General features: G+C 50.2%; 1 protein-coding gene across 1 annotated transcript; it reads right to left on the bottom strand.

The window, feature by feature from the left end:
- Nucleotides 1–11,008: 11,008 nt before the first annotated feature.
- HEY1 (hes related family bHLH transcription factor with YRPW motif 1) lies at nucleotides 11,009–15,039 on the bottom strand. Its single transcript, XM_026012852.2, has 5 exons — nucleotides 14,698–15,039; nucleotides 14,358–14,433; nucleotides 14,135–14,218; nucleotides 13,763–13,844; nucleotides 11,009–12,812 (listed from the first exon to the last, which is right to left on the bottom strand). The coding sequence occupies exons 1-5, from the start codon at nucleotides 14,784–14,786 to the stop codon at nucleotides 12,229–12,231; spliced, it is 915 nt and encodes a 304-aa protein (XP_025868637.1). The 5' UTR covers nucleotides 14,787–15,039; the 3' UTR covers nucleotides 11,009–12,228.
- Nucleotides 15,040–15,527: the final 488 nt, after the last annotated feature.

Here is a 15,527-nt window from a genome sequence, read left to right as displayed (position 1 = left end):
TAATTCACCCAGTGTTTCAGCTGGTAATCTGGATTTGAACCAAATTTAATTTCAGACATTTCTCTATAATAAAAGAGTTTCAGGCTTAAGACCAGGTAGACCAGTGGTATTGAAGGTTTTTGGATTGTGTGATATTGTTATTTATAATAAGATACATGTATATCTTGTTATATTTGGCAGAGCTCCTAAAACCCTTGGAATTCCCTAAGTGATAAGTGCACTAAACATGTCTTTTGATAACCATAACAAGTCCTCCTCAACCACGCCTGCATTTACAACAATAACATGACTTTGAAAAACCACTGAAGGATGGAGGCTGGTTGCCAGAACCAGCCAGGCGATTAGACAGTCGAACTTTCATTCCCATCCCCAAATCTCCAAGGAGGGGAGAGGGCCTGGAGATTGAGTTCAATCATGAATGACCAATGGTGTAATCAATTATGCCTAATAATGAAGCCTTCAAAGAACCCAAAAGGGCGAGTTTGGAAGGCCTTCCATGTTGGTGAACTCATCCATGTGCTGAAAGGGTGATGCAGTCCAGCTCCACTGGGACAACCACTCCTATACTTGGGACCCTTCTGTAGCTTTAAAAAAAATTTTTTTTAATGAGAGCCAGGGGGAGGAGCCAGAGGAGGGGGACAAGCTGACTCTGCTGAGTGCAGAGCCCTGACATGGGGCTCTATCCCACAATCCTGAGATCAATGCCCTGAGTCAAAATCAAGAGTCAGAAACTTAACACACTGAGCCACCCAGGTGCCCCTTTCTTTACCTCTTCATCTGGCTATGGAACTACATCCTTTATAATATCTTTTATAATAAAGTGGTAAACATGAATAAATGGTTCTCTGAGTTCTGTGAGCCACTCTAGGAAATTAATGGAACCAGAGATGGTCAGTGGAACCTCCAATCAATACTACCAGATCAGAAGCAAGGTGGCAACCTGGACTCGTGATTGTCATCTGAAGCAGGGTGGGGGACTGCAATCCCTTTTGGGAATGAGCCCTTAACCTGTGGGATCTGACACTATCTACCTGTCAGAATTGACTTAAATTATAGGACACCCAGGCAGTGCCCCCTGAGAATTGGAGAATTGCTTGATGGTGTGGAAAACACATACATTGTAGATTGCATACTCCACAGAATAATTTTGAAAAATTATCTCCACCACATTTTAAAACTGTAACCTAAATTTTTCCCAAGTTTAAATAGTGGCAAATTTTGCAATGGTATAATGTTGATGTCTAATGAAGTGTTAAAGGCCATTAGAGAAAGCAAGATGCTATGATGGCTTGATACCAGCTATTGCCTTTGTTGGAAATACTAGAGCAAGTTCCTCTTGAACAGAGGGAAATTCTACATCATTCCTGTTTCTCTTTGAATCCCTATTGCCATCTCACCTCCCTACAGAATTTTATCCTAGTAACATTTTTATATTTGAAAGTATTTTCTTGATCTCCTATCCTAGTTCTCTCCAATAGAGGGTATGTACATAAATTCTTTTTAGTTTTTATTTCTTGGTACCATAAGGCTCTAAATTATGGAAACAGTGGAAAGAAGAAAGGAAGGAAAGGAGAGAGAGAGGTGTAGAGGGCAGGAAGAAAGGACACAAGGAAGGAAAACCCTGGATTGGGTTATTAGTACTCTACAATTAAACACTATTTTGAATACTTTATTATTAAAACGTTATTGCAAGTGCATCTCTTCATAATAAAATGAATAAGGCTTTCCCCCCCCAAAGTAGTTCATGCATAAATGAATGAATATTGCCAAAAGTCTCGTTCTGATGATTCATCATCAAAATTATTAGTAACAGTCTACCATCTAACAATTTAGGTCAGTCTTCATTTTAACAAAAGGAAAGAATTGTAAAGTACCTAATTTTCAAAAAAAAATGGTTACACAGTCATTAGTCAATCTCTTTCCCAATTTCTGGGAAATGTACTAAAAAGATTTACCGAGTCTTGTTAAAGGAACTATTAATTATACCAGTTTCTCTTCTACCTAGGGCGACCTAAGGGAAGAGTGTTGAGAATAAATGGAAAGAACTCGTTGAGTTTACCCTGGGAGGGGAGAAAGAAAGCCTTCTAACCATTCACATTTCTTACCCATTCTCTCTTTGCTTTACTATGACTTGACTTTTCAGAGAGGATGTAGTCTTGAGCAGCATGCTGAGGATGGAAGAGGAAAGGCCCTTAAATAATCATTGCCATCATTCCCATACTGCTGTCAATATTTCTTTTTTTTTTTTTTTTTTAATTTATGATAGCCGCAGAGAGAGAGAGAGAGGCAGAGACACAGGCGGAGGGAGAAGCAGGCTCCATGCACCGGGAGCCCGATGTGGGATTCGATCCCGGGTCTCCAGGATCGCGCCCTGGGCCAAAGGCAGGCGCCAAACCACTGCGCCACCCAGGGATCCCCGCTGTCAATATTTCTAAATTCAGAACTTTTGAACATGTGGCCAAACACCCTATTTTATAGGTCTTTTTAACAATTATTTAGAGAGAGAGAGTGGGGATTAGGGGCAGAGGGAGAGAGAGACTCCTCACCCAGACTCCCTGCTGAGTGAAGAGCCCAGGATCCTAAGATCATGACCTGAGCAGAAACCAAGAGTCAGATGCTCAACCGCCTGAGCCACCCAGGTGCTCCTATAGCCCATGTTTTGCCCATAACAAAAATATGTGTAAGACAGGCAGAAATAGGAAGGAGAAGGTAAATGTATGGTTCCCCAATTATCATTAGGGAAGACTTCCCTGAAACCAAGTTTTAGAATTGTCTGTTTGTTTGGGGTCCTGTAGGTTTCTGAGTCCCTGGGTCTGGGATGGGTGAGGGGCATGGCTTTCTTTTGTACTCTAGGGGGTTGCCGAGGCTAGGGAGGTGGAAAAGTTGCAAGTCAAGACTTGCATACGTGTGGTGGTTTAGCACTTGGGGATCGATGCTTATAAAACATGTACCTGTATATCGAATGGCCCTTGGAAAGTCCTAGAAGCTCTAGTCAATTTCCCACCTGAAGCTCTTTTACAACATCCGGGGTATCTTTTACAACATCCAACATCCCTCTGCTTCTCTGCCCTCTGTCCACGGAGCTCATCCTCTCCCAAAGGAGTTGGTTCCATTTTCAGGTTACTGAAGTCTTTACAGGGGCAAGGAGACCTCCTACCAGGTTGAAATCAATCAACTGATGAAAGGAGTTGGTGGGCTTGCACAACAAGGACGACACAGACTTCTGAGCTGCCCGATTGAATCCTGGCTTTGCCTCTTAGCATAGGATCTCGGACAAGTGTCTTCATCTTGCAAGATCTCGTGATCAGATCACAATGCTGACCTTTCGGAATAACCACTGTTAAAGATGGAAGATGGTGTATGCAAGTCCGCTAGCCCAGCGTCTGGCTTGCATACTGCAAGCAGTAAATAAAGCACGGTTGTCATTCAACAGATTCCTGAGCCTTCTCACGGCTCCATCATCCCGCTCACGTTTCTCTGATTGTTCCGGGAGATAGTGAGTGAGACGCTTGATGAAATGACTCGCTGCGGCCCAGATACGTTATTCTGCAGTGTGCCCCGATGGCCCAGCAGCCGAAGCCTTTTTAAAAGGAATGGAGGGGGACACCTGGGTGGCTCAGCGGTTTAGCGCCTGCCTTCAGCCCAGGGCGTGATCCTGGAGTCCCGGGATGGAGTCCCACGTCGGGCTCTCTGCATGGAGCCTGCTTCTCCCTCTGCCTGTGTCTCTGCCTCTCTCTCTCTCTCATGAATAAATAAATAAAATATTTTTAAAAAATAAAATAAAAGGAATGGGGGTGTGCAAGGCACAAGAACAAGTGTTTTTATTTACTTCCTGTAAGTGCTCCACATGCCAATGTGAGTAATTTGTCTTAAAAAGTCGCCCTGTATTAACATTAAGCTCAGTGATTTGCGTATAGAAAATCCATTTTCTTTAAAAGATCCAGAACTTGGGACACCTGGGTGGCTCAGTCAGTTAAGCAGCTGCCTTTGGCTCAGGGCCTGATCCCAGGGTGCAGGGATTGAGCCCCGCATCTGGCTCCCTGCTCAGTGGAGAGCCTGCTGCTCCCTCTTCCCCTCCCCCAGCTCAAGCTCACTCTCTCTCTCTCTCTCTCAAATAGATAAATAAAAATCTATTCTTTTTAAATATTTTATTTATTTATTCATGAGAGACAGAGAGAGAGGCAGAGACACAGGCAGAGGGAGAAGCAGGCTCCATGCAGGGAGTCCGACGTGGGACTCGATCCCGGTTCTCCAGGATCACGCCTGGGCTGAAGGCGGCGCTCAACCGCTGAGCCACCCAGGCTGCCCAATAAATAAAAATCTTTAGACACAAATATTTACATAAATAAAAAAGTAAATTCAATTAGCCAACATGTAGGACATCATTAGTTTCCGATGCAGTGTTCAGTAATTTATCACTTGTGTCCCCCAGCCTTTTGATGTAAGCCGGGATGGGGGGCGGCTGTGGAGGCTCTTGTGGAACATGGCAGGGGTACTCTGGCCTCCGATTAAAAATCACAGAGGGTATTGGGCCCCAAGTGGGCTTTGGTTCTTTAGAAAGTGATGTACTTGCTGCTCTGTGCCCTCAGCAGAAAAAGCTGCCCTCAAAATCTGCTACAAACCCATTAGCGCTTGATGGTCAGAATCAAGGTCAAGAATGAAGCCCGCTCCCCCATCATAATCCTACACTGTCCTGTGCTCTAGGAGAATGTCTCAGTCTCTTGAGAACTCCCTGGCCTCTACTTATATAAAGTTCTCTCTTTACATATGTAAAGCAGTAATTTCCGTATCAGTTCTTCAGCCTTCAACTTGCTCCAGACTGAAGTTCCTTTAAACTTGTCACACTGAGGGCAAGCAGGTGGCTCAGCAGTTTAGCGCCTGCCTGCAGCCCAGGGCGTGATCCTGGAGAACCGGGATCGAGTCCCACATCGGGCTCCTGCATGGAGCCTGCTTCTCCCTCTAGCTGTGTCTCTGCCTCTCTCTCTCTATGTGTCTCTCATGAATAAATAAATAAAATCCTAAAAAATAAGAATAAAAAACTTGTCACATTGAGCCTAAATACTCCATCTGTGCTGCTCTCCTGTGAACCCTGTGTGGCTATAGTCTGTCCCCATAGTAGAACACTTTATGAGAGAGAATGAGCACGAGCTGGAGGGGCAGAGGGAGAGTCAAGCAGACTCCGCTGAGTGCAGAGGCCCAGGCGAGTTCGACCTCATGACCCTGAGGTCATGACCTATGCTGAAACCAAGAGTCAGAGCTAAGCTCAACCAACTGTGCCCGCCAGGTACCTCCATAGTAGAAGTTCTATTCTCTCCATTTCTATAAATGCAGATACTGTGCACCCCCATCCCTACCCCAACCATTTAGGCTAAAACGTGGCAAGATCAAAAATGCTGAAACCCCCTAACTGGTGAAAAGGTGAAGATGAGTTCAGAACTGAACGTCTTCAGTGGAGAATAGGGTCTTTTGTGGGGAATATTAAAAAGTGACCGTAGGACACCTGGGTGGCTCAGTTGATTAACCAACTGACTCTTGGTTTCAGTTCATGTCATGATCTCTGGGTCCTGGGATAGAGCCTTACGTAGGGCTTGTCTCCCTCTCTCTCTGCCTCTCCCCCACCTCTCTCTCTCTCTCTCTGCCTCTCTCTCTAAAATAAAAAAATCCTTTTTTTTTTAAAAAGTGACCAATGTCCCTCAATCCCCACTAAGCACACACACAAAAGGAAATAGCCCTGAAGTAGGGTGGTCAAGCTGGATTTCTTTTAAAGCATAATTTTAGAGCAGTGATGAGAAAAATGCTGAAGTGAAACATGAAATTGCCTTCCCTGATAGTTTTTAAAATAAGATTGGGGGAGGGGTGGATAGAGACCTCTCTGCGTGAACCTGCTGGGCTCGGCTTAGGGGTGGTAACAGAGGAGAGGATCCCATCCACGAATTCATCCAACACGGGGCCTCCTCTGTTAGGAGCTGGGTGAGCGACCCAACCCTGGAGGTGACCACACCAGGGAAGCAGACAGTAAGCAAGTCAGCTGATGAGCTGAGGATTTCGTGGGGAAGCTAAGCCAGCAGCCTGGACAAACCAAAAGGAGGGAAGGGGGTGGGGAGCGGCGGGAGGGGGCACGGGGCTGAGGTTTAAGTAGAGGTGGGCGGGGGAGGGAGACCACAGAGGAAGGCGGCTTTGCGCAGAGCCCCAGGCGGTGGCCAGTGCCCAGGGAGGGGGAGGGGAGAGGGGGAGGGGGGAGGGAAGGGACGGGGGAGGGCAGGGGGAGAGAGAGGGGACGGGTGGGGAGGGGAGGGAGCACGGAGGGAGGGAGTGGTGGGCGGGGGTAATGGGGGAGGGCGGCGGTGGGGACGGGCCGGGCAGGGGTGGGCCATGCAAGGGCCTCGAGGGAGGGGAAGGGACAGGAGGGTGGGGAAGGGGTGGGGAGGGGGGGGCACAAGAGAGAGGGAGGGGACAGGAGGAAGGGGGAGGGGAGGGGGAGGACGGGAGGGAGGGTGGGGGAGAGAGGGGGACGGGGCAAGGGGGAAGGAGGGGGAGGGGGCGGGGGGCACAGGAAGGAGGGGACAGGAGGGTGGGCAGGGGAGATGGGGGAGGGAAGAGGAGGGAGGGGGAGGGTGGGGGAGGGTGGGCGGGGGAGGGCGAGAGGGAGGGGGAGGGAGAGGAAGGGGGTGGGAGGGTAAGGGGTAGGGGTGGGGAGGGGGCGGGGGAGGGCGAGAGGGAGGGGTCGGGCAGGGCGGGGCGGGCCTGGAGGTGAGCGCCCCCTCCGCACCTCCCAGCACCTTCCAGCACCTTCCAGCAGGCGGGGGATGGGACAGCGATGGGAGGAAGCGGGCGGCGGAGGATGGGAGGCCCAGGTGGGGCATCCTTCAATCCCTGATTGAGTTCCGCCTTCCTGCGCATTCCTACGCACCAGAAGCGGCGCCCGGCCCGGCCCGGGGGAGACCCTGGAGACCAACACACACAAAACAAACAGCAAACGCCGCTGGAGGTGACTCCAGCAAATTCTCACTAAGTCAGTTGGGGGCCTCCTGCCCCGCTCGCCCACTGGACGGCACCTCGGCCGCTGCCCGGAGTGCTCCCCTCTCGCAGGGTCTTTTAACCCGAGGGTCTCAAACCCCGACACAAATGTACAACGGGGGGTCTTGCACGCTACCCCCGGCGCCGCCGCCTGTCAGCCCGGACCCGAACCCGGAGGGCTGTCGCGCAGCCCCACCTCGGGGCCCGCCCCCCCCGGTGTCTCGGACCGCGCCCCGCACCCCCGCGCCCCGCGCCCCGCGCCCCGCACCCCGCGCCCACCGCCCACCGCCCACCGCCCAGGACAGCTTCCCCAGAGGCCCGGGCTCTCCTCCCTTGCTCCCTCCCCCTCTCCCCGCCCCCGCCCCACAGCGGAACCCTAAAGCGTCGGAGTGCAAAGCCCTGCAGTTCATCAAGATCAAGGCAGGCGTCAGGTTTCAAGTTGAGGTTCAAAACAGCTTGCTCTGCTGAGCCTTCTTACTTCCTGAAATCCGATGGCGCCTTTTAGGACCTCAGGGTGCTGAGTCACGGCTAGCTGCACACTCACTCTTTCATCCAAGGCCACCAGGCCGAGACCCCATCTTCCTCCCGGGTATAAAGTGAACACAGGGACCCCTCCCCACCCCACATGCCCCTTCAGAAGTGGTTCCTGTGAAGTGACCAGACTTAGAACAAGAAGAGTGGTTTTACCTTCCCTCTCCTTGAGGAAATTTGACAACTCAGAAGTAAGTAAGAAACACTCTGCCCCTTCCTTATCTTTACAGGAAACCACCTTCAGCTCCCGATTCCTACATTGTGTTTGTTAGGTGGGTGTTGATCCATTAAGCAAATTCATAGGCCATGATGGCAAAGATACTAGAACATTCTAGCCCTCGGGGAGCCATGCAGATTAGAGCCCTACAACCTGAGAGCCGGCTGTTGTCTCCTGGCCCAGCCTTTCTTACCTGCAGACAGGCTTTGGTGAGTCAGTTTACCAGCCCATGTAAATGAACCTAAAAATCTAAAATGGGACATGTTCTCTAAAGCTTGAAAGACCTGGCAATACTGGACCAAAACTCCAGCATAGAAAAACTGGCGTAGCCCTTCAGAGAGAAGGTGCTGGGAGCATGTGTTCCCTGGGTCAGCACCCACCAAGCTGATGCCCCTGCATCCTTCCCCACTAAATGCCGTCCCCGTGTGTATGTGCCCAGGACCCCCACCTAGTCCAATCACTTTATCTGACAAATGAGGAAAGCAGGGTCCAGAGAATTTTAAATTTTAAATTCAAAGGTCACTGGATTAGGTAAAAGCAGAGCAAGAATTTAGGTCCTGTTTCCAAGACGCCCCCATCCCCCAGAGCTCTGGGTGTCAAAGAAATTGGGCCACATTTGAAGCAGTGTCTCAGATGATATTAGCTCTGAAGTTATTTTAATTATAAATCATCACTGGAAACTAATGAAGGCATCAAAGCTGTGATACGGGTATAGACCAGAAGGGCTGGGGAAAAGTATAACTAGGAGATAGAACATTTCCTGGGGGATTTTAAATATAAGTAATCTATATTTAAAATATCATGATTCTAGCGAGTAACAGAGCAAGGGGAAAAAACTGAATAAAAATCACATCCTAATTTAACTATACTGAATAAATTAAAAATGACACTTCTTCGATTTTTTTAAAGTGTTTTTTAATGCAAGAATTTTTGCCCATCTATGTATGGTTCATGTCATTAATTCATGGTAATACATACAATGACAATACGTGAGCATTATTGAGACCTTTCAAGATTCTTTGTGATGAATGGTATTATTTACCTCATAAGGGAGCTTTATAGGCCATATAAAAAATTTTTGTTTACAGGAGAATTATTATAAATGCATGTATAGTATAAAAGTGTGCTGGTGCTGGATGCCTGGGTGGCTTAGTGGTTGGGCGTCTGCCTTCGGCTCAGGGCGTGATCCCGAGGTCCTGGAATCAAGTCCCACATCGGGCTCCCTGTGAGAAGCCTGCTTCTCCCTCTGCCTGTATCTTGCCTCTCTCTGTGTCTCTCATGAATAAATAAAATCTTTAATAAAAAAAAAAACAGTGGGGATACCTGGGTGGCTCAATGGTTTAGCACCTGCCTTTCGGCCTAGGGCATGATCCTGGAATCCCAGGAATCCCAGGATCGAGTCTCACGTTGGGCTCCCTGCATGGAGCCTGCTTCTCCCTCTGCCTGTGTCTCTGCCCCTCTCTCTCTCTCTCTCTGTGTGTGTGTGTCTCATGAACGAATAAATAAAATCTTAAAAAAAAAAAAAGTATGCTGGTGCTAATGACCCTGATGTTCTTTTACTTACTGCATCAATTCAGAATAGAAATGAGTTTTCCTACATTCATTTTTCTACATACCACTGGCTTATCATTATAATTCCACCCTGTCTCCCAGGAAGATCCCATTCCACCTGCACCATATGCAGAAACCTGTCACCTTGAAAGGGTTTAAAAAGAAACCAAAATTTTTCTATGGAAGATTATATAATCTTGAAAATGAGCCCCCCCCCCAACTCCTCCTCCAAACAAAAAGAAAAAATTACTAGCCAGATTAAGATCCAGGGATCATTGATGTGCGAGTGGATCCTGCCACGTGTCTCACAGTTCCACAGCGCTTGCAGCAGGGCCAGCAACATGACAGGCCTTGCTTCTTACATTAGCAACCGTCTAAGCCTAGGTACGAGTAAGAGAATCTAAGGCAGTCTGAGCACAATGCTGTTCAGTAATGCTTTAATGCCACTTGAAATCACGGTTGCTAAAATTAAACTGACACTTGGCAGAAATTACCATAACACTTTCCATCACAGCATTATGACAGGCAGAAAGTGTCTGCGTGGCACAGGCAGTGCTAAGAACAGAGCTGCGCATCCCAAGAGGGACCAAAGCGTGAGGCCACGTAGAGAAAAGTTTGAGTGGGAGCTCGAGTTTGAGACCCACAATCACAAAAATGCTGCAGCTTCCATTCCCTTCAGAGAGACCCAGAAGCCGCCTCTCAAGTTCAAAGTCCAAACTTCTTTCTGCCTTCCTGTCTCTTGTTTTATAATCAGAGCAGGGAGGAGGAGCTCAGCGGTTGGGCAAAGGAAAGGCAGGCTCTCTTTTGTCATCTGCCAGAGAAGGTTTTCTCCCTCTCCTCGCCATCAACCTCAGGACCAAGGCAAACTTCTTCCAAGTCAGGAGACAGCACCCCTTAACTGGCAGGACTACTTTTAAGGCAATGGGACGGCACCGCTCTGCCCTTGGGGCCCAGGGGACTGCCTCTGTTCTGGCAGCGTTTTGTTCTAAAGCATTTGTCAGCTTCCTCACTCCACAGCTCAGGAGTCAACAGCAACTAAAGGGTTAAGCAAATTCCTTGAAACAAGGCAAGGAAAGACTCCTGGAGCTGTGCAGGTGCAGAATTACAGCCTGCCACTGCTCATCATGCCGAGATCCTGAGCCCCTGCATGGGTTTCAGAGACAGCAATGCTTGGCTTTTCTTGTTTTGCAATAAGAGAGAGAGAGAGAGAGAGAGAAAGAAAGAAATAAAAGGAAAAGAAAGAAGGAAAGAGAGAGAGAGAGAAAGAAAATGAAATAAATTTTCTGTTCTCTCGGCACAGAGCTATGCACAGAGTAGATGCTCTCAGAGAAAGAAAATTGTTGAGTGGTCAACATGGTTTTAAAAGATTTCATCAGGGTTCTTTCCCACCCTGCAGCTCCCACTGTGACTTGAGGTTTCCTAGGCCCCAGATGGCCAGGCCAGCGTGGGGCAGATCACCTGACCTAACAGTCAAAGGGCTGCGTCTCCTAGTGGGAGTCAGGCCACAGCTCTGCGCTGTAATGGAGTCACCTTATTCAATAGCAAATGCACACAGTTTAGGATTACCAAAATAATGAAGTTATTAAACACAAGAAAACTGGTGACCAGGTAAAAGGAAAATGAGAGGAAAAATTTATCTCTTCTGAACCAAGAAAGGGAAAGGCCAAGGCATGTAAGACATAGGCAGCAGAATAGTTTGTTCTTCCTTTTTTATTTAGTCACAACACATCAGTATAACAGAGGTCAAACCCAGTTCAGTGGAGGTCATTTAAATTACACCTGCTAAAAGAATAAACCTGTAAAATGATGCTTTGATAGCCTGAACCAAATTAAACCAAAAGAAGGCAGCAAAGCCCTTTTGAATATCTCAACAACCACATTTCCATGCACCAAAGAGGAAAACACAACATAAAAATTCCCAATGAAAAGAGAAAACCTAGCGGTTCTGGGAAGAAGTAGGTTATGCATTTAACAGGTTCCACTGGACTATTCCATTGACGGCTTGCACCCCGCGATCACTTATCCGTGTTAACACTTGTGAATTTGAGATCCGTGAGATTGAAAATTCATTGCATTGCTTGGGGCTGGGAAATGCAGGCATATTCTATGCAATTACCTTTAGTCTCCTCCCCACCAACTCCAAATGGGGATCTAACCTACAAGTGGCTCTCTCCTAACTAAGCCAGAACTGCCAAATCCTGGCAGATGACAGCAGGGCCCCTGATGATTTATACACTCACCTGACTGCTGCAGGAGGCAGAGAATTAACTCGGTCTTCTTTCTTGGGTAAAGCTGATCATCTGATTTGTCAACGCTTTGTTCAGAAATATAAAATTCAACATAGATTCCCCACCCCACCCCGGCAGAAGAATATTATTTATACAACATCTTAATTGTCAAAATATTAACAAATAGCATCATGTTAACATTGAACTTAGTGGTTTGGAAAATTAATTCTAAAAACAGACTTCAACTATACAAGAGGAAAAACAGCCAAAATACGAAATGTTAAAATCCCCAAAACTTTGAGGCAAAAAAAAAAAAAACAAAACAAAACAAAACAAAAAAACGGGATCATTCTTAGAGAGGTTTACAAAGTAATTAGCCATAGAACAAATCTATTACCAAGTGTTGGTTTATACTCACTATTTCAATGTAATGTTTGGAACAAAATTTAACAACTAGCTTTTAAAAACTGCTAAGACGTGACCTGATTTTAAAAAAGAAAAAAAAAAAAACATTAAAAAAGAAAAAGTAAACCAACAAACCTTTAGTCTTTCAACAAAATTGATCTGAACGTGTACCTTTTCTCCTCTTTACTTTTACTGAGGACTTTAAGGTGATGTTGGCCACAGCCCAGCTCAGCTGGGCCTTTAGGTGTTCCCCTCCCTCCATCCTACAGCGTCGGGTCTTTAAAAAGCTCCAATCTCCGTCCCCCAAGGTCTATAGGGCTTGCCAAGGTTTGCGGCCTGCGTGGGTGCCGAAGGGCTCAGTGCATTGGGAGACAGGAGGTGAAAGGAGCCAAAGGAGAAGGGGAAGGCCGACAGGGAAGCCACCGAGGACAGCAGGGGCGGCGAGAGTTTGGAGGCCGAGGTGACCACGGGGAGCACCGGTCCGAGGCCGCCGCTAGGGGGCGCGCGCAAGGCGGGCGCCTCCGGATGCGCCGCAGCCAACCTGCCCTGGTGGTGCGGTTCCGTGGGCGAGGCGCTGGTGCCAGTGTTCCCGTGGCCGCTCTGGGGCAGCAGCAGGGGGTGCGCGACGTGCGGGTGGTGTCCGAAGGCGCTGCCCCAGGGGAGGTGTCCCAGGCCTGCGTGGGCGCCGCTGGCCGCTTCCCGCTGGGAGGCGTAGTTGTTAAGGTGGGAGACCAGCCGAACTCGAAGCGGGTCGGAGGCATCCAGTCCCTCAATGATGCTCAGATAACGGGCCACCTCCGCCAGGCACTCCCGGAACCCCAAACTCCGATAGTCCATAGCAAGGGCGTGCGCGTCGAAATAGCCTGAGCCGAAGAACAAAAGGGGAAAAAAAAAAAAAAAAAAAAAGCTCAAGGCTTTGCTCACTTCCCGCACTCCTTCCACGCCAAAGGCGGCCCTTCCCAGCAGAGAAATGCCCACAGCCCTACAAACGGCACCGACGGGCTCCCCTTGCAGGTCCTGGTATTTGGGGGCCGACCAAAGCCTCTGCATTAATGGACAGGAGACGTATGTCTTTGCTAATGCAAGTTCAAAGCACAATTAGAAGCTGCTGAGCAGAAAGTGGAATTATACCCTACCAGCAGATGAAACTGCGTTCATCCCTTTAATGTTTTCCCCCAACAACAACAAAAAAATACATCAAGGACAGAGAAACCACAGAGCAGTGAAATTCATTAGACACACAGATGTAAGTTATCATCATGCAGCTTTTAGGCACTTGGTCCCGAGTAAAGCATTTTCCGGCTGGAGACAGACACACAGACCCCGGTCTCCCACCTTCTGTTAGGGCTCCTCTAATTAACCACAACAGGTTTCTTTCCTCAAGAGTCACGTGGGAGCTTTTTTTTTTTTAATCCTGTCGATAAAATTAAGACCATCTACTTTTTTTTTTTCTTTTCTAAAGGCTTTTTCTCCAAACCTCAATAAGCAAATGTGGTGAGAGCTACCTGGATTTGATCAGGACTCTCACAACTTCAGGGCACCTCACACGTAAAAGGTCTTCTCCAAAAGAAGGTGCATTAGCTTAGTCCGGAGAGGACTGGGGTGATGAAGTCACTGGGGAAAACCCTCTGTGCATTTGAAAACGGACTGACAGGCAACTGTACGCAGGGCACATTCTCCCCCCACCCCCAAAGCACACAGCAAAAAAAAAAAAAAAAAAAAAAAAAAGGCAGTGACTGCACCAATGCTGGCCTCGGGCAGCTGCTCATTCCACCCAGAGCACTCAAGGCCACCACCGGACGATGAGATGTACCTTTTCCTCCTGCCGTGTGCAGCATTTTCAGGTGATCCACGGTCATCTGCAGGATTTCGGCTTTTTCTAGCTTAGCAGATCCCTAGAGAAGAGAACAGCAAATAACGATAACGATAATAAAAAGAAAAGGACTGGGCACCAGGAACTGCCTAAAACGGATATGCGGGTACAGGCTTTGCAAATCATAAAAGTCCGAGCAAACGCAAAACGAGCTGCCTTCACGAAAGATGTTGGAATCCGCGTTATGATTCATCTCCGGCACCAGCAATACGGTTATTTTTCGAGGCACGGAGGAGGTTCAGATTAATGCGGGGAAGGATCCCGAAGGTGTGGGCAGCTACCCTGAGAGCTCTACCCACTTTCTCCAATTACCTGCTTCTCAAAAGCACTGGGTACCAGCCGCCTGAGCTCAGACAAACTGTTATTAATCCGGTCCCGTCGGCGCTTCTCAATGATCTGTGGCAAGCAGGCAAAACAAAGGAGGAGATTTCCATCAAGGCTGTAAATTTCAAAATGAAGCAAGGTAGTTCTTCCCATTAATTAATAACAACAACAAAAAAAAAAAAAAACCAAGAAGCACTGTAAAGAGACTCACGCCTCTTCGTCTTTTCCTGGCCAAGATCTGTGAAGATGTAGTTGGGGACATGGAACCTAGAGCCGAACTCAAGTTTCTGAATGAGGAGGGGGGAGGGGGGATAAAAAAAAAAAAAAAAAAGAACAAAAATCGCTGTTAAGCGAGAGGAGGTGATAGGAGGGGTGCCCCCCCCACGCCCTCCGCGCACTCAGGCTGTTTTGGCAACTTGGGGCCGAAAGCGCGTCGGGGGCGCCCCCCGGGATGCGCAGAGGTCAGCGGAGGGCACCGACGCGCCCCGCGCCCGGCCCGCGGCCACCGCGGCCACCGCGGCCACCGCGCCGCCCGCGGGCCGCCGACTCACCCATTCTCGTCCGCGCTCTCCTTCTCCACTTCGACGGTCTCGTCCAGCTCGCTGTCCGAGGAGCTGTAGTCCGGGTGGGCTCGCTTCATGCTGGCTGCGCGGCCGGGGCTCCGCGGGCGGCTCTCGGCGGCGGCGCCTCTCCGCGCTCGGGGGCTCGCGTCCCGCGCACACTGCGCCCGCTCCCGCTCTGCCTCCGGTTAAAATTCAACCATCCCTTTCCCACGCTGCGCCCCTACTCGGGTCCCCGGGGGAAGGGCGGGAGGGGCGGGAGGGGCGGAGGGGGCGGGCGAGGGGGCGGGGGGCGGGGCGGCGGCGGCTCCGGGGCAACGGCCTCCCCTCCGCCAACCCGGCTTCCCGCTCCGCTGATTGGCAGCCGCCGCGGGGCGGGCCCGGAGCGCGGCCCCCGAGCCCCGCCCCCCGCGCGCCGGCCCCTGCCCGGCGGCGGTGCGTCGGCTCCGCGGGGGCTCCGCGGGGGCTCGGCGGGGGCTCCGCGGGCGGGGCGGGCGGGCGGCTGTGGGCCGGCGGCGGGCAGGCGGGGGAGGCCGGGCCGGGCCCCGAGCCCGCCGCCCGCCGCGGCCCCGCCCCGCCCCGCGCGCCCCGATTGGCCTGGCCGCGCGCCAGGGCCGCGCCTGCAGCGCCGCCGGTGAGCCGCACGCGCCGCGGGCCGTGGGAAAGTGCCGGCGCCGCGGCCGCCAGCCAATCCGGGCGGCCGGCGGCGGCGACGGCGGGCGCGCTGGCGGCGGCGGCGGCGGCGCTGGGCGTCCGCATGAATGGAGAAGAATGGGCAGGCGGGGCCGCGGGGCCGCGCGAGGGCGCGCCGGCGGGGGCTG

Source organism: Vulpes vulpes, chromosome 13 (assembly GCF_048418805.1).
Source record: "Vulpes vulpes isolate BD-2025 chromosome 13, VulVul3, whole genome shotgun sequence".
NCBI lineage: Eukaryota > Metazoa > Chordata > Mammalia > Carnivora > Canidae > Vulpes > Vulpes vulpes.
This window is presented reverse-complemented; position numbering and strand designations above follow the sequence as displayed.